At 33.5% G+C, this 17,425-nt stretch overlaps 3 protein-coding genes across 5 annotated transcripts; 1 reads left to right on the forward strand and 2 right to left on the reverse strand.

The window, feature by feature from the left end:
* Positions 1–3,045: 3,045 nt before the first annotated feature.
* Positions 3,046–5,515, forward strand: LOC110821984 (protein indeterminate-domain 14-like). Its single transcript, XM_022051976.2, has 3 exons — positions 3,046–3,509; positions 3,665–4,064; positions 4,580–5,515. The coding sequence occupies exons 1-3, from the start codon at positions 3,416–3,418 to the stop codon at positions 5,385–5,387; spliced, it is 1,302 nt and encodes a 433-aa protein (XP_021907668.2). The 5' UTR covers positions 3,046–3,415; the 3' UTR covers positions 5,388–5,515.
* Positions 5,516–7,284: 1,769 nt separating this feature from the next.
* On the reverse strand, positions 7,285–13,402 carry LOC110822003 (Xanthine/uracil permease family protein). 3 transcript variants are annotated; one of them, XM_088207858.1, is made up of 15 exons: positions 12,866–13,400; positions 12,420–12,561; positions 12,218–12,315; positions 11,892–12,068; positions 11,690–11,790; positions 11,501–11,576; positions 10,854–10,913; positions 9,898–10,082; positions 9,460–9,556; positions 9,100–9,186; positions 8,959–9,017; positions 8,562–8,653; positions 8,258–8,335; positions 7,961–8,124; positions 7,285–7,745 (listed from the first exon to the last, which is right to left on the reverse strand). In XM_088207858.1, exons 2-15 carry the CDS (start codon positions 12,550–12,552, stop codon positions 7,527–7,529), a joined length of 1,626 nt encoding a protein of 541 aa, XP_088063984.1. In that variant the 5' UTR covers positions 12,553–12,561; positions 12,866–13,400; the 3' UTR covers positions 7,285–7,526. The 3 variants fall into 3 exon arrangements, with proteins under 3 accessions (XP_088063984.1, XP_021907689.1, XP_088063985.1); XM_022051997.2 differs by having other exon boundaries at positions 12,420–12,575; positions 12,866–13,399; XM_088207859.1 differs by having other exon boundaries at positions 7,606–7,745; positions 9,114–9,186; positions 12,420–12,575; positions 12,866–13,402.
* Positions 13,403–14,415: 1,013 nt separating this feature from the next.
* LOC110821889 (protein REVEILLE 7-like) lies at positions 14,416–17,218 on the reverse strand. Its single transcript, XM_022051847.2, has 7 exons — positions 16,933–17,218; positions 16,730–16,807; positions 16,204–16,332; positions 16,014–16,125; positions 15,866–15,927; positions 15,440–15,781; positions 14,416–15,345 (listed from the first exon to the last, which is right to left on the reverse strand). The coding sequence occupies exons 3-7, from the start codon at positions 16,312–16,314 to the stop codon at positions 14,662–14,664; spliced, it is 1,311 nt and encodes a 436-aa protein (XP_021907539.1). The 5' UTR covers positions 16,315–16,332; positions 16,730–16,807; positions 16,933–17,218; the 3' UTR covers positions 14,416–14,661.
* Positions 17,219–17,425: the final 207 nt, after the last annotated feature.

A 17,425-nucleotide genomic window follows, 5' to 3' on the forward strand; every position in this document is an offset into this window, starting at 1 on the left:
TCGACAAATGCATCGTCTTTAGATCCTTCCTTTGCAAAGCACATGTTAAATCGGTGGGTTGTAAATAACACTTTTCTTATCTTCATTCCTTGTAACCTAGTTGACATGTTTCTAGCATTCACTTAAAAGTGTTCTTTTGGTCACTTTTTCTTTTTTAAATTTCAGCTTTTATATTATTGATTAATATTGCTTCTTCACTAAAGTAAAATGGTTTTGGTCGATAAAAGCAACATATACATATTTGATAACATAAGTTTTTATTATTATTATTTTGATTTGGACAATGGACAAGGTTTTATAACTAATCATAACAACAGATTAATTTAGAACCGAAATATAATATTAACCTAAGCTGAGGAACTAAATTGATCATTAAAGTCTTAATATTATTTTATATAGTAATTTATTAATCTTATTGATTCACTATAGATTGCACGAACAAGAGCAAACTATATATTTTATTGACTTGAGAGAGAAATATTTTTTGAAAAAAAATATATATATTTATAAATATGGAAGTTATATCATCACTACAAGAAAAAAGAGCTATTACAACAGTTTTTTGAGCTTTTATTATATTTGTGCGTATTACATTTGTCCACTGGTTAAAAAAACTAAAGGCATATTAAAATGTTGCATGATTGCCTACAACAAAGACGATAGCAAAAGTTAGATGCGACAATTTTTATCATGCCATTAATTTTAGTGACGTATCTTAATTTTGTTGATATTACTTTCCTCTTGAAAAGTTAGGCCATGTGTTAATTACTATTTGTACATTTAAATGACAGTTTCGAAATCATCACTAAATACATGAGCACTAATGTTCAATTAGCAACATGAACTCCCACTAAAAGTACATTGAAGTAGAGCTCATTATATTTTTTATTCTATATTAAATATTTAAATACACACACTTGATGTACCTAAATTTATGTTTTTTAAAGTCAAAAAGATATTTGTTTACATCCATAAAAATAATATATGAATAAAATCGTTTAGGAAAATTAAAGTTTACTGATATTATTTTCATAAAAATCTAACTACATCATATTAATAATATCCAACAAGCTTTCGTATATATTTCGATTCATAATGTAGACTTGTCCTTCCTTTCAAGTAGTAATTTGCATCGATAAGCTATGCATGGTGCAACCAACATTATTATTAATATGTTCATAAATTAAAAACATAAATATTATTTAATAATCAATAGAGAAATATATATATAATATATAAATAAAAAATTACTTAATTATTAAAGTATTAAAATTTTCCTAAACTACCATTAATAAGCTACTATAAATATCAAATTCTTAAACTCTATATTTATTTAAACAAAACTTAAAAGAGGTTCTCGAAGAAAATGAAGGATGAAAGAATTTAGCAACAGGAACCTAAAAAAAATTGAGATTATTATTAATAAATTATCTTGTACTGATAGATAATATATGAAAGTTTGATATTTTTTGTAACTTTTATTCAATTTTTTTTATTTTTTCTACAATAATTTTACTGTTTAATAAATTTATATAATAAATTATATATTATCATAACATTTTTAACAAAAACTTTTCATTTGTTTCAAAATTATAGATAACTGAATTGCAGTTTGAAATAAATTTGAATTTAAAAGCAGAAGATTGCAAATTTTTTACAAGATTTTTGGCTAATTTAATAGCATCAGAATACTTCTTCCATGTATTCCAAGTCTATAATATGATGTGTCTCAACCTTATTATCTCTATATGGAGATTGTTTAGAGCCTAAAACACCTTGATTTTATTAGGAGAGCCTATACCATTTGGATCTTTCTTTGGATAGCCCTTGCCGCTTGAGTCTTTCTTTAGACATGCTTAGCTATTTAGAGCTTCTTCTAGACAAGCTTGATCGGTTTAGATAGCCCAATCCGTGACTTTATAAGCTTGAAGGGTCCAACTCAAAAGGTCCTAAGCTTGATTAGTTTCTTGAATAATCTAAGTTGTTCATACTTATATCATAAAGTATTTGTTTACAATATCTCACGCATCTTGTAAGTTAAGTATGACTTTCATGAAGAAATATCAATTCTCATAGTTTTCTTTTATAAGAGAAGAGAATTAGAACGATAATAAATTATTATTAGTCATCTCTTTAAAATTTTAAATAATTAAGAAACCAATGAACTAAACTGTAATACAATTTTGTTAAAAAAAAATTAGAAAGTAGGTTATGTCTAACTAATACTTTGTTGCAAATGTGATGAAGAATAATGAGAAAGTAATAAAAATACTCAAATTTTCATTTGTGATTGTTGTAAAAACTCTTCAAATACATGAGTATGTATAGGTACTAACACAATTTTTAAAATTTCAAATACATATATCATAACTAAATTTAATTTATGACCATAATTAAGTTTAAAATATGAACAATTTAAAAAAACTCAAAAAAATATATTTAAAAGTTTAACGTTTTATAAAAATAATTTTTTTTAATTTACAAATTATTATTTTTAAATTATTAGTAAAACAAAATGTCTTATTAATTTATAAATTACTATTTTTAACTCTTTAATAAGAAACACAATCTTCTTAATTTACAATTACTATTTTGTACAAACACTTGTGTACTCAAATTTAGCCGCATGCATATAATACACATACATACATAAAGTGAGAGAGAGACTGTGTGTGTGTTTTGAGGGGAAGTGTCCAAAACGGGGAACATAAAGGGAGAAAGAGAGAGAGAGAGAGAGAGAGAGAGAGAGAGAGAGAGAGAGAGAGAGCGAGAGAGAGGGAGAGAGAGGGAGAGGGAGAGGGAGAGAGAGGGAGAGGGAGAGAAAGAGAGAGAGAGAGAGAGAGAGAGAGAGAGAGAGAGCGAGAGAGAGAGAGAGAGAGGGAAAGTGTCGAAAACGGGAAATTAACTTACGTTTATGAGGAGAGTGTTGGTTGCTGTAATTATGTCATGTGCATGCAAAAAATTTACTGTGTGGGAGATCAATTATGAATTTCTGTTTCTTTATATAGACGTCTTATTTATTTATTTATTTTTGGTTAAAAAATAGGGCCACGTCTGGTTGTGGGATCAGACTTCAGAGGTTGAAACTTTGCGATATATGATTTGGGTCTATCTCTCTCCCGTTGCTTCCTTTTGAACCAGTTTATAATTAAGTCGACAGTCTATACAGACAATAGCCTGTGAAGATGAGAGAGCTGGAAGTAAGAGAAAGAGAAAGTTGATCATAGAAAACCTCACAGTTTAAAAAGCTTAAAAAAAGCTGCTTCAAATTTACCGAAAGCAAGAAAGCAAGAAAACAGCTTTTTCTCTCTTCTGTCTTTCCAAATCTCAATTTCTCAAACCCATGAAGGAAACTTTATTGTAACTGGGAATTTGGTCTTATTAAACTTGTCGTTAATCAGAGTCTGTTCGTGAAATGTTTCCCAGTAATCCTTCCGATCCATTCTCTTGCTTGGAAACTGGAATCAACAGTAATAATAAGAGGAAAAGAAGACCGGCAGGAACTCCAGGTGTGTATGCATACATATACATATATACGTGTATAATTAATGGGTAGCATATTATATTATATGGGTTGATTAATAAATTTGATCTGGCATCTCCCTTGTGTTTCTTGTGATTATTTCTATTGTATCATAATCTGTGTATACGTATCACGGGGCAGATCCAGATGCAGAGGTGGTATCCTTGTCACCAAAAACCCTAATGGAATCCGATCGTTACGTGTGTGAGATCTGCAACCAAGGGTTTCAAAGAGACCAGAACCTGCAGATGCACCGGCGACGACACAAAGTGCCATGGAAGCTGCTGAAGAGGGAGACGCCCTCGGTGAGGAAGCGGGTTTTTGTTTGCCCGGAACCCAGCTGCTTGCATCACGACCCGTGTCATGCTCTCGGCGATTTAGTCGGCATCAAGAAACATTTCAGACGGAAGCACAGTAATCACAAGCAGTGGGTTTGTCACAAGTGCTCTAAAGCCTATGCCGTTCAGTCTGATTTCAAGGCTCATCTCAAGACTTGTGGAACCAGAGGTCATTCTTGCGACTGCGGCCGTGTTTTCTCCAGGTGATCAGTTTATTTTTTAATCTAAATTTCTTCTTATATATATATATACATATATATATGCACACACACAACAGCTAGCTCCCAAAATTAAGAACCCAGAGATTTTTTTATCAAATTTTCTATTATTCATGATGTGTTTTGTTTGAAACTGAAAACCCAGAAATGGTTTCTTCTTTTGCGAGTTATATATGTAGGATTTCTGCTCATTTCCCATGTCTACTTCTATGTAGGTAACTCACTATACTAGCATATTTATCCTTTTTTCCCTTCTTTCTTTATATATTATATAGATTTATATTTGCTTCCTTTTCTTCAATCTACTTTTAAAGAAAAAAGTAATCTTTAATATTGTTGGACTTTGTCTCCGGACTTCTCCATTGTTTCCAAGCAAGTCGAAATCATCTCATCCATCTTTCCTGTTGATGCTAAAAGGAAAAAGACATGTTTATCTTAATAACACCTTTTTGTTAAAAGGAGCTCAACATTAATGATTCCTTTCACTTGCATATACATAGAGTTGAGAGTTTCATCGAGCACCAAGACGCTTGTAACATGGGTCGTGTCCGGCCGGAGACACAACCGAAGCAGCAGCCACCGGAGACGCCATGTTTGTCTCGCTCAACTTCAAGTACTCCAACTCCATCCAGCGACACCAATTTCAGTACTACACCAGCTGGTAATGGATCAACCATGGTGGTTCCAACAAATCCAGCTATTACAGATTCCATGTTCTTGATTTCTAAGGAGGATAATCATTCGAAAAACAAGTACAACTTAGAGTTACAGCTCTCCACCACGACATCTAATCCGCTTGATCGGGTCTCAGCTGTTTCTTCCAAGATATATGATAATCACTCTACTCATTTGCAACTTTCCATTGGTTCCTGTGAATTCTTGGGGGGTAATCAAAGAAACGAGTATTCCAGCTGCGAGAAGCCAGCTTCAAGGGAGCTTAAAGACGAAGCTCGGGAGCAGTTGAGGTTGGCCATGGCAGAAAAGGCTTATGCTGAACAAGCAAGACAAGAAGCGAAAAAACAGATTGAATTGGCCGAGCAGGAATTCGCCAGTGCCAAGAAAATCAGGCAACGAGCACAAGCTGAATTAAACAAAGCTCAAGCTTTAAAAGATCATGCAATCAAGAAAATCAACTCTAATATTCTTCAAATCACTTGCCAATCTTGCAAGCGCCATTTTCAAGCAACAAATCCTTTTACTCATCATAACTCTTTGGTTTCAATGAGTTATTTTTCACCAGCCATACTTTCTCAAAGTGAACTAGAGATTACTGCTTGTAGGCACCAAATTAATTTGCACCAAAACTAACATACCTCTTCCTCTTTAATATATATATATATATATATGTATAGTATAATATGATCATTTGTTCATGGTGATTTAATTTGTAACTCACTATTTAGCTTTGTGTAATGTAAAATAATTGATTCTGATCACCAATCATGTCAAAAGCTTAAACTGAGTCGGGAAATGCTTAATTTGATTGCTTTGATTTTAAGAGAAAGAGAATGGAAAGATTTTCAAACAGTCTACCACTTATATCATAACAAATATATTATGATTGTAAACTGTATCCACTTTTTCTAAAGAAAAAATAAGCTGATAGCAAAAGTTTCACCTAATATATTCTAATACTTGTGCATATACAGTAGGTTTAATACTCCATATTGATATATATATATATATGTGTGTTTATTACTGTGTACGATCTCAACTTAAATTGCAAATCAGGCTCAAGTCATGCTATCTAGATTTGATTTATGAAGAGTTAAGCATGTCTGAAACTTGTTGAACTATGCATATTATGTTCTCTAAAAATATTTTTAAAATACTCTCTCTTTCTACACACACACACATATATATATATATATATACGGGGATTGGCAATTGCATTATATACATGTATATGACAGTAACTATTTCATTGAATGATGAAATATATATATATATATATAAATATAAAAATAATTTGTGTACAGAAAAACTGTTGGTATTTTTGGATTTTGTGTTTGGAGTATATGAAGATGTTTGTAACATTAAAGAGTAGTACTGACCAGGCATTTATAACATAAAACTCTCATAAAAATGGGCATGAGAGAGAGAAAGAGAGACATGTTTTTTTTTTTTTTTTTTTTTTTTGGGTCATACAAATTAATATTAATAAATGATTTTCAGCTATTTTTATCACTTTGTTCTTATTGCTTCGAAGAGCAGCAATATATTGTTAAACAAATTTAATATTTATTTTTTTAATTAATTTTAATTATTTATTATTTAAAATATTAATAAGTACTATACCTCATTTATCAAGATTTTTACTCATTATCTTAAAAAAATAATAAATAATAAATCTTATATATAGAATTTTAGAATAAAAAAATTCAGATAAATATTTTTTATTTTTTTTTTTCTCTTCTTCAATTCATTGTACATAAGAATTCTACTCATTATATAGAAAAACAATAAGTGACGAATTTGATTTATAAATATTATACCTATAGTTAAATTAAAAAAAACATACTTTTATTCTTTTTTTTGTTTTTGGCTTTTTGTTTCTCTTCTTTAGTTGGAATACATATTAAGTTAATTATAAGGAGGTATATATATAGATATACCTTGATTATTGATTTATTTGCAGTAGTTTTTTGAGTAACATATCATGGGTATGTTTTTAGGTGGGTACGAAAGAAGATGAAGATGTTGTCGAATTCAATTGAAAACAGAAATTGAGTGTCGGTATAAGAAAAGTTATTCTATTTAAATAAAAAGAGGAGGAGGAGCATGTTTTTCAGTGCCAAGAGATGTAATGGTTGGAAGGAGAGAGATTCTCACCAGTCTCTTTCAACTTCTTCGAACAAACACAAATACACAAAACAAAATCAATTGATTCAGAGTTGATCATCAAAATCAGGGTCATCCCTTGTCAGTGCCGCGTGCATAACCACACTCCAAAACCTGTCCTTCCATTTATGCCGGACAAGAAACCTTTTCTTTCTCTCTAACTTACCTCCTTTGAAGAAATAAAATAAAATAAAATCAATAATTTCAAGTTATGTAATAAACCTCAAATGCCATCTTTCCAACCAATCTAGAATTTGGACTAAATGATACTACGATGGCCACAGAGAAATTTTCATCTCATATAAAATTCGAGTGAATTTAAATTATATTATTTTAATTCTACGTGAAACTATATGCGTAAGAGTTCACTCCCAAATGAAATCAATTAAATTTTTTCCTACTCTTCCAAACATACCATAAGACGATTTGAGTGTTGTTATGACTTACCAATAAAATCAAAACATTAAAAACCCAACAAAAAAGATTAAATTGTCCGAAGAATGAAACCATACAGATTTAATATAGTTGGCAAATGGAAGGAGTAATTTTTCTCCACAAGGCAAAACGTACAAGAATGCGGGAAAAGATAAAAAGTTCGAGGGAGGTTTAAAGAGCTGGGAAAAGCTTGTCGAGTCTGAACGGAAGTCCATAGAATTCATTATTCCTAACATCTGAATTGTACAAGCAAAACTTCTCCCACCACTTCAAGCCACAGTCATTTCGAGTCTCCTCATTCTGCCGCGAAATCGTGCAATCCAAGAACAATGCAACTAATGCAGCCACCGTTGCATGAGACATGAAGATAACCTTGATTGTATCGTTGAACTGCAATCGTTTAAGCCAGAATTTTCTGAAAAACCTTATACTAAGTAGTTTCTTTACGGCTACATCTTAGTTATTTAAAACAAAGTTAAATGCTATCTTCAATTTTTTTTCTTTTTTTTTTTCTAAAAAAAGAAAGAAAATCTTAAATGCTGAAGGCAATAAGCCATGAGAGAGTTAAGATGTGATTTACTAAACTCTGATTAAGAAATTCTTACCCATGTGGAACTAGTATGAAAATATTCTGACCTCCAGCCTCCTTGGTAATATTCTCTGAAGTACTGCGGAACCGAAATTCCCATGAATAAAGAGAAGCCTAAGATAAATTTTGTTTTGAAGCTGTTCAGATTGCAGAATTGGAGAAAGCTGAGACCAGCAGACGCTACATGGGCAAAAAAACAACGGTCAACACTTGAAGGAAATATATAATTCTATAATAGTAAAACCAAGTATTGGCAAAAAAGAAAGGAAAGGAAATGAAAAGGAAAAACAATAAAGGAAACCTCGGTACATACAGACAAAACAAAATAGAACACAATACATAGCTGCTACAATTGGCAGGGGTATAGAGGCGAAAAAAGCTCCAAATTTTCCTGGTCAAGAACACAATATGATAAAACAAGATCAAAAAAAGAAACATCATAAGCTATGTGTGTAACTGTGTATTTATGTCTTCAAAAAACATGTACTTATGTCTTGAATAAACATATAAGATGCCATTTCAACACCAAATACCATCCATCTTAGTGAAGACCATATGAGAATTAAGCATTTAACATAAAATTTTAAACTAATGATTCCCAAGTGCTGAGATAATACCAAATACAGAGAAGACGATCATGAAGGCAGCTGATATTTGTGTCACTCTTCGGCTTCCAACTTTTGTCAATGCCAATAAGCCAGCATTTTCTCTGTAGAAAGCAATATATGAGAGGAGGCAAATAAAACTACCCCATGACTGCTTAGTTGAAACAAAGAAGTCGCATCATTCCTTCAAAGAGGCATCCCAAGCAAGGGAAAAAGCAAGTTTTCAAGTCATCCCAAGTTTGTTTCTAAATGTTCAGAAGGTATAGTTTATAGCTCAATTGAGCTGAAGCCAGAGCTACCAGTCAACTAAGTTAGACAACTCACAGACAAGCATGTTGGGTGCAAAATCTCCTAGACATTTGACATACTGACACAACAAAAATATTTAACAGTAAGAAATGTTCCTTACACTGAAGCTGTTGTTCCTGTCAGACCACCGAGTATGCCACTGAGCAAAACCCCAATCCCCTGAAATCCAGATAATTGTACAAGTGATATGAAAGAATAAAACTGCATCATTTTATTGTGAAATTGTGAAAATAAGTTGTACCAGCCATCCAGTACCGCGGCTGATCACTGAAGGTGGAGCTGGTGTTGCACTTCCGTATCTTCCTGCTACAATAAAAGTTCCTGTAGACTGCACATTAAGAGAAAAAGAAACGGGGGATTTATCTTTGCTTCTATAAAGTACTGTAATTTCCAAAAGAAGAAAAAAGCTCCGGCTTGTTCTCCTTATTACATTAGATACATATATAATAAACTGCAAGGCACTTGTCCTTGGCATATATAAAGTCTATGATTACTGAATGAGCATATTGTCCTTCACATACAAATTGAACGTAATTACAACGCACAAACAGAGAAACTAGAATATAAGCTATGAACTGGTAAACACTTTTAAATAGTGAACCTCAAAGATAGATACGAAAGAAGCAGCCATCATTGCAAAAGCTTCTCCAGCATTAAAGGTAGGGCTTCCCCATTGAAATGGGTATGGAATATATATCCTGTATGTAAACCAACAAAGAGGAGAATAACTTTGAATATTTTGAAAATTATGTAGAAAGTAGAGAATTCATAAGGCTAAGTTTCTGAAGTAGAATGAAAAAAAGATAAAAAGGAGAAAAGGAAATCCTGCAATGATTGTAATAGTTAAAACACAGTTTAAACACCTCAAGAGCTATGACACATTTTTTGTTTTCAAAAAATAAAACACTGTTAATGGTGCACCACAAGAGACTAATTATGCTAAAAAAGCACGGTGAGAACAATAAAGCAGCAAAACTTGCAACAAGCAGCTTTCTTATAGAAACCTATATTAGCTGTAAGTTTTTTCATTGAACCTCACCAAGAAGCTTCACTAATGAGTCCAGCACGATCAGTGCGACAACTAAGCTGAGTTGCTGCAGGTTTGTGATTGTATACAGCAGTTGAAGTAAGAAGCTGAGCATATAGCCACACAATTGCAACTGAGAACAGGACTGCGAATCGTTCACATAGATGAGGTTTTGATTTTATTAAACGAGGAAGGTACTGCAAAAAGTAGTCGATTGATCAGAATATTACACTGAAACTACAAAAGAAAGTTGACAGGAAAAACTCATTGGTGAATAACAACTGCATGCACCATAGCCTTCTGTCATTGTGTCTAAATAAAACATACCAAGATTAGCAACTAGGAAAGGATAGTTTTCTGCCCTTGACAATTACATTAGGCGGAAGATGATGGCCCGAAATGATATATTTTATTACCTGATTCTTTCCTAGAAAATTTAGTCAAATGGATGTCTATATAAAGAACCATGTAAAGCTGCATTACCCTTGAGAGCATTCCAAATGTCATTTCCGTAATCCTGGCTTTGTTACTATAAAATTTGTAGTTTTCTGCTTTTCTTTCTGGCGCAAAGATGGTAAGAATTCGAATGCCACTCCTATGAAGCACATTTGTTGCTTAATTCTTACAATTAGATAGCTCATATTCTTTTCTCAATCTTCATCGAACAGGAAGCATAAGCTACCACAAGAATATATCAACGAAACAGTTGAATCCGTAGCTCCATTTATCGATAAAAAGAAAAAGTAAAAGGAAGAAAATGGTGCAGAAAATGAAAATGACATGATGGAGCACTATTATTCTGGTTGTTCTGCAGCTAACAAACAAGATTTGCACAAGGCATGTTGAATGAACAAACAAGAAACTATAATAGACAGAAATGGGCATAATGGTTGTTATGCTGTGCAACTATGAAAGCATAACAATACATGGGAAATAAATGAAGACAAAAGAAAAGTTGTGCTCCTTACTTGGGAGATTAAAACCAGCAGGACAATCTCTGGAAGGCCAACCTCAACACATCTTGCCAGCTAAAAAGATGGAGAAGAGAAATGAGATGACATTGATAGTGAATAAATTGTAGTTTGTAACTAATTCAGTTATCTAACAGGATAAATAGACCAAAATGAAGAAGCAAAAACTCAGACGTTGCACATGCTGCACGAAGAAACTCTTCAAGAACAACAAATTCGGGTCTACAGTCAGTCAGCATGCGTTTTCCATTTATGAAGGGCTTCACCAATCCAGAAATTGGTTTTTCCCCAAATTTGTTGACATTGGTAAAATATTTAATTATGACATTAACATGGAATGAACAATGATCTTGAATTAAAATTTATTACCATTTTTATTTTACAAAGCTATTGTTACGACTTCTCCCAGGTTTGTATTTGATAAGCAGTAGTTTAGAGGCTAGCATCAAAACAATTAAACTAAAAGAAGATTTCTTCTGAACAACAAAAGAAATATTACAAATTCAAAAGGAGTTAAACGAACTAGCCACTATATCTAGCTGTTTCTCTATGGAACATTGCTAGAAAAGTTTTAAAATTGTAGAAAATGAAAAAAGGGTATTATAGTAAAAAAAAAAAAACAAAAAACAAAAAGTGCAGGCTACCATGGGGAAACCAAGATGATAGAGTCCAAGCCCAGTAAGAGTTACGAATGGAACAACAGAGAGAGGACTTAGGAACCTGAAAAAGGAAAAAAGAAAAACAAAGAAACAAACAACACTGTTACTAGTGAAAAAAAATCTCAACTGCGAATGACAAAAACTTTAAAGTGTTTGAACACTTGAACATTTTACCGTAAAGCATTTCTCCATAATCCTAAGAAGCCTACCACAGTTTGGAAACATGCTGTAACAATTAGTGCACCTTGTATCGCTCTCATCGTTCGGTCAAATCTCTGGAAAATCAACGAGAATCTCATGCAAAGGAAAAAAAAAATTTTAAAAAAAAAAAAACAGAGCTGAAAACACAAAACTAACATAAAAGAAAACTCTTCACCTCATAAGGATCTGGACACGAACTGAATCTATTGGCCACGATGATAGAGGTTATGGGTATTGTATATGCATATGAACCCACTACTACCACTGGAAGGCGGGTCCCAAATAGAGTCTGGAATAATGTGCTCAACCCCGAAACGAACAGTAACGTCTGTATCACTCTACCCTTCTCCAGCTAGCAGTCAAAAATTAAAATCAAAGAAGGAATGGTAATAAGATTAAATAATTGGAATAGTTCAGCTGGAAGAAAAATACAAAAACAAAAACAAAGAAATATTAGAAGAAATTGAAAGTTTGCGGGTGATGTTGTGTGTCTAATCTTACATCACCACCTCCCATCTGAGGAACAATTATGGTTGGAATTAATACAGTCATCCCAAGAGTCAAAAGATAATGCTGAAACCCCAATAAGAATGCTTCAGCTGCAATTCATAGAAAGGTATTTGTCTTATTAACATTCATTGAGAAACAAGCAGAAACTGAAAATAAAGGAAGGCATGAAAGGGGAGATAGAGAACAGACGTACGCCAAGGAGGAGGACTGTTAACGCAGTATTGAATTCCAGGTAGTTGCTCCTTCACTGGGTGTGGTTGTGGTTGTATCTCCTCAACTTTCTTGCTGCCGCCATTGCCAGTGCCTCCGCCGCCACCTTGTGCCATTTTAATTACCTAGAAAAGGAAAGCTAAAGATGCAGATGAATGAGAACAATTATATAATTGAGGAATTAGAGAACCGTTACTTTGCTGTAATTATGTCATTTATTATAAAAATATTCGAGTTTTATTGATTCCTTCTCATTTGAATTTTCAATTGGTTTTGGCAATCATTTTCTTCTTCTTCTTCTTCTTCTTCTTCAAACAAATAACTGATACACGAAATTAAATGAGTATAATAACCATTTAGTTTTCTATTTATTGAGTCAGATAATATATTCGCCGGTCAAAAGAATTTTAAACTAATTAAAACAGGTACCGTGACTGAGCCACCGTAATCTTGTCATTCTCTCAGCTAAATCAGCAAGGAGTCCATGGCCGCTATCTTCGACTCAGCGCTCCCAATACGGAACCTTATAGGCCTCTTGTTGACGAAGTGGCGGAGACGACGCAGTAATTCCTGATTGAAATGTCGCTGTGCTTGATGTGCCGATCCAGCCTGACCAGGATAAATTCAACATCGGCCTTGATCTTGAGCTCACCGTCTGTCCAATCACATTTGGCGCCTACAGGAGCCGCGTCGTCGAGATTGGCGAACTGAGTCTGGAGATCGATGATCTGGTTAAGGAGCATTTGCTCTTGAATGTGTGAAAGTGAATGTTAGGGATTTGGTCCGAGAGGGAGGGAAGAAAGAAGGGGGCTGGGGTTTGCGTTCTATAGCTCTGTCTATCAAGGAAGAGAGAGAGAGAGAGTGAGGTGTGAGATGATGAGGAAGAAGTTCTGGGAACGGAAAGAAGCATAATTTTCCCGCTTTTTTTTAATAATCCACCACCCAATATCTTATAAATTATAAAAAGGAAACAACGACTGATACCATAAGTCGCTTATATATGGCATGGAAGATTATAAGTTTAAATTTTATTAAAAATATATAATTTATTATTTTATATATGTATAATGTATTGATGATGAATGTCTAATATTGTTTAATTCATTATAATATTACTTGACAACTAGAATATTAATGTAGAATTATATTTTTTTTTAGTTTTGTAGTCTCAACTTATTAAACTTGAGTTACTTTCTTTTTTCATCAAAAATTTTACACTTTTTTTTTTGGCTTATGTTCTTAAAATCTTAATCAAATGTCGATAATTTTTTTTTTCCTTTTGTTAATATTATATAGTTTAAAAATTTTGGTATTAATATAAAAATATTTTTAAAGAAAAAAATAATATTAAGTATCATTAATTATAGAATAAACATGTTATTGTGACTTAATACTTCCAATTAACGATCGTTGAAATGGTTAAAAAGTAAGTCAATAAAGAACTTATATAAGAAATTAGTTAAAAATGATGAGAGTGTGTAATGTAGTAGAGAATGACTAATAGAGGGAGAGCGATGAGAGATGTCGGAGGGATGAAGAAGAGTGACCTGAGTAGAGAGATGAAGATGAAGAGAGAGGGTCGTGAGATTAAGAGATAAAGTTATTCTTTCCCAAAATTTATCTTTGGTCACTTTAGTTTTTTCTATTCAATTCTGAACGAAATTAATAGTTTAAAATAAATTTAAAATTTTATGAATTATTTTTTCAGTAAGCAACATTCTGAGGACCAAAATATAATTTTAATCAAATTCGAGTATAAAATTACTAGTATTAACTTAGTAAGTTTTTTTAATATTGTGTTCAATTTCATACTTGGTTTCTAGTTTCTAATTTTCCATTTATTTTTTCATTGAAATGCCTTTTTTTTTTTCTTTTACACCCACGGTTAAAAGTTTTTAATAATTGCTCTTACACTTAAGGACGAAAATTTTTGAAACAATAAAATGTGTATTAGTGTAAAAAAAAAAATTAGGACGAGCTAAATTTCAAAAATCAATTAATTCTATCAGTATGTTTGGGAGTTGGTCCATTCACCAACCCCAGATTTGAAGCATCTTCATCCCAGCATCTTCTTGTCTAAACAAAAGAAAATTGGCAATTTTGAGAGCTATGACAAAGAGTTCCATGCTTTTTCAAGCGTCATCTGCAACATTGTTCACCATTGTCACAATACTTACCTGTGTCGGCTCCTTACCAAAACGCATGGAAGGAACTAATGCGCACCATCAGCATACACGGGCCCTTTGCCCATCCTGTTCTTCTGATCCCATCACACAAGATTTCATGTCTCTCTCCGTAAAGCATCTTTTGTATGGTACAAATCCCTTCGAACAATTGCGAGAATGTGGTTTTATACACTGAGAATCACTTTCTGAATTCTTCTCCCTATTTTCCAACCCAGCAACTGAATTAGCACAAGACTTTCCATTCAGATTTCGCTTCTCTTTGAAGTTTTCATCCCCACAAAAACTTACAGGTGAGTGGAGGTGCATTTGGTTAGATAACGTTAGACTAAAAGAGGGTAAAGCCTGGTACTGAGTAATTGACTCCAGAGGAGAATCAGCAGTGGCTTCCACAAAGGTTCTCTCTCCATCACAATCCATGAAATGAACAACCGGTCTCTCAGCTGGCAACCAATTCATATTTTTATTAACTGCTCCAGTTCCAAGAGATAAATGTGTGTCTAATTGCTTTGACTGAAAAGTCTGAATAAGATTTATATTATCGGTATCAAGATTCTCTTCATGAGTCTGGGATGTTGGGAATTTGTTGTTCTTCACACCTGGGGATGATTTCTGGGCATCTGTTACCAAAACTGTCTTTCCAAAAAGCTTAATGTGCATATACGATGCTGCAGCAGCTGCATCTCCTAGTGATGACGAAGGGATCTTGGAACACGAATCCAATTTCTGGATCATTATACGAAAATTACAGATTTTAGAGTTCCAGCTATACAAATTGTTGGCAAAAATACCCAAAACTTCAATACTAAAAGGAAATTACCGTGGATGATATTTTCTCCTGTTCTGGAGATAAACTGGACGTCACATACTCATTCTCTTTGTCAATTGATAGGAAGCTACTAGAATGCATGTCGCTAGTACAAGAAGGTGAAGAGCATTCATTACGCTGCTCAGAAACAGCAGATAAAACTGAAGTAGGAGATTGAGTTTCCTTTCCTGAAGCCAACAGATTTGGGGATACAATTCTTTCTGCTTGTATGGCTCTACCTTTTAATGAAACACTTGATTTACGAGGATAAGGATGGACAGGCTTCCTCTTTGGTCGAGGAGGCGGTATATCAATTGGTTTAATTGAGCTCTCAGAGCAAGACTCCTTAACCACCTGAAGCCAGGAAATTTGAGTGTAAAACATAAATGAGTCAAATGGACACAACCGTAAATTGCCCTCCAATTTAAAGCATAAAACCTTGGAGAAAAACTTTTGAGCATGGCTTCGAATTTGAACTGCAGTTTTTGTACCTACATGTTCTGCATGAAAACAGAGTAACGTCATCTGATTGAACCAAATACTAGAAAGAAGCTTGGAAGAATCGATCAGAATATTTTAAGGTCACCTTCTATTTGACGCCAGCCACGACCATATAACTTTAATGCCTCAAGAAACCTTTGATGCTCTTCATCTGTCCATTTTTCTCTTTGCTTTGTAATTGTGTAAGGTTTTCTAGCCTGTTAGAGATACTAATTTCATATAATTACCATGAACCAAGCTAAACTGATAGCCTAGTAAAAGAAACTGATAGTTACCTTGGGCGTGCTACCATTGTTAAATGAACCTAACCGGTTTACTTGAACAACAGTTTCAGAGTCTGCAATGGTACTGAAACTGCAGGTAGTAGAGTTAGCAGTTTCACTCATTTTCTCTTCACCGTGCTTCTGTACCAATTCAACATTATCATAGTCAGCATAACAAAAGTTGGGGCAGCCAAAAGAGAAAACAGGATCCAACCAAGCACATAACAAATTATCACATTAGAACTGAAACACTAAAACTAGAGTTTCCGTTTCTTTATTCAGCCCATACATGAAATGATAATGGATCCAACTACAGACGAATTTCTGTTATTACTATTAAACAAGGCCGAGCCTCTTGACTCAGTGACACCAATGCTCCTATCCGACTCGGAGTAGATATCAATATAAGTTACTTTAGATGAAAGCAGAAAATCAAATTCATATTTCAGCTGTTCAGATTCTTCATTCACCTCAAATTTAATGGTAAATTCAGGCAAACAGACATGAAACAAAAACGTATCAATTGAAACTAAAGTACCTGTGCAGACTGAGAGCAAATAGTAGAGTAGGCCCGGGTTGAAATCTCTGATTCTTCAGTGAAAGAATTAAATAAACTCTGACAAAAAAAATTCAACAATTGACTATATGAATTAAGTTCTTTCCGTCTTAATCTTTCTCTTTAATATCTACGAAAAATGCCTGCACAAATATCACTGTGATTCAGATCAATTAGGAACTCACCAGCCAAAGTACTTGGAAACTGAAACAGAACACGAATCAGGAGAGAAATGACAGAGAACATGCTATTAGATTCCAAAAGAAAATCATTCTCCGCAAAATACCATTCACAAGAAAAATAAAAACGCAGAAACGGTGAACAATTTTCTTTCTCCCAGGTCAAAAAAAAAAAAGGACGAAAGTATCGGGAAGAGAAGAATCAAGGTGCAGTTGAAGAAAGGAAAGTTTGGATCAAGTAGCGAAGGAGGGGGTGTTTGGAGAGCGAGAAAAGCAGCGTATAAAAGCAGAGGATACCCACCAGTCTCTACGTAAGATGTCATTTTCTTTTTCTTTTTTTGTTTTTAATTTTCTTTATTTTTTTCAAAGGAAAATTCCAGAAGGCATTGGAATCTTGTGGCTGAGAACGCAGGGGACCCTGGACACGCGGCGGCGTCGTTTTCGCTCCACTCCATTTTTTAATGGATAAAAGAAAATAAATTCCTGATATCAATTGGAT

The sequence above is a fragment of the Carica papaya genome, chromosome 7 (genome assembly GCF_054855325.1).
Source record: "Carica papaya isolate Zhongbai chromosome 7, ASM5485532v1, whole genome shotgun sequence".
In the NCBI taxonomy this organism is placed as follows: domain Eukaryota; kingdom Viridiplantae; phylum Streptophyta; class Magnoliopsida; order Brassicales; family Caricaceae; genus Carica; species Carica papaya.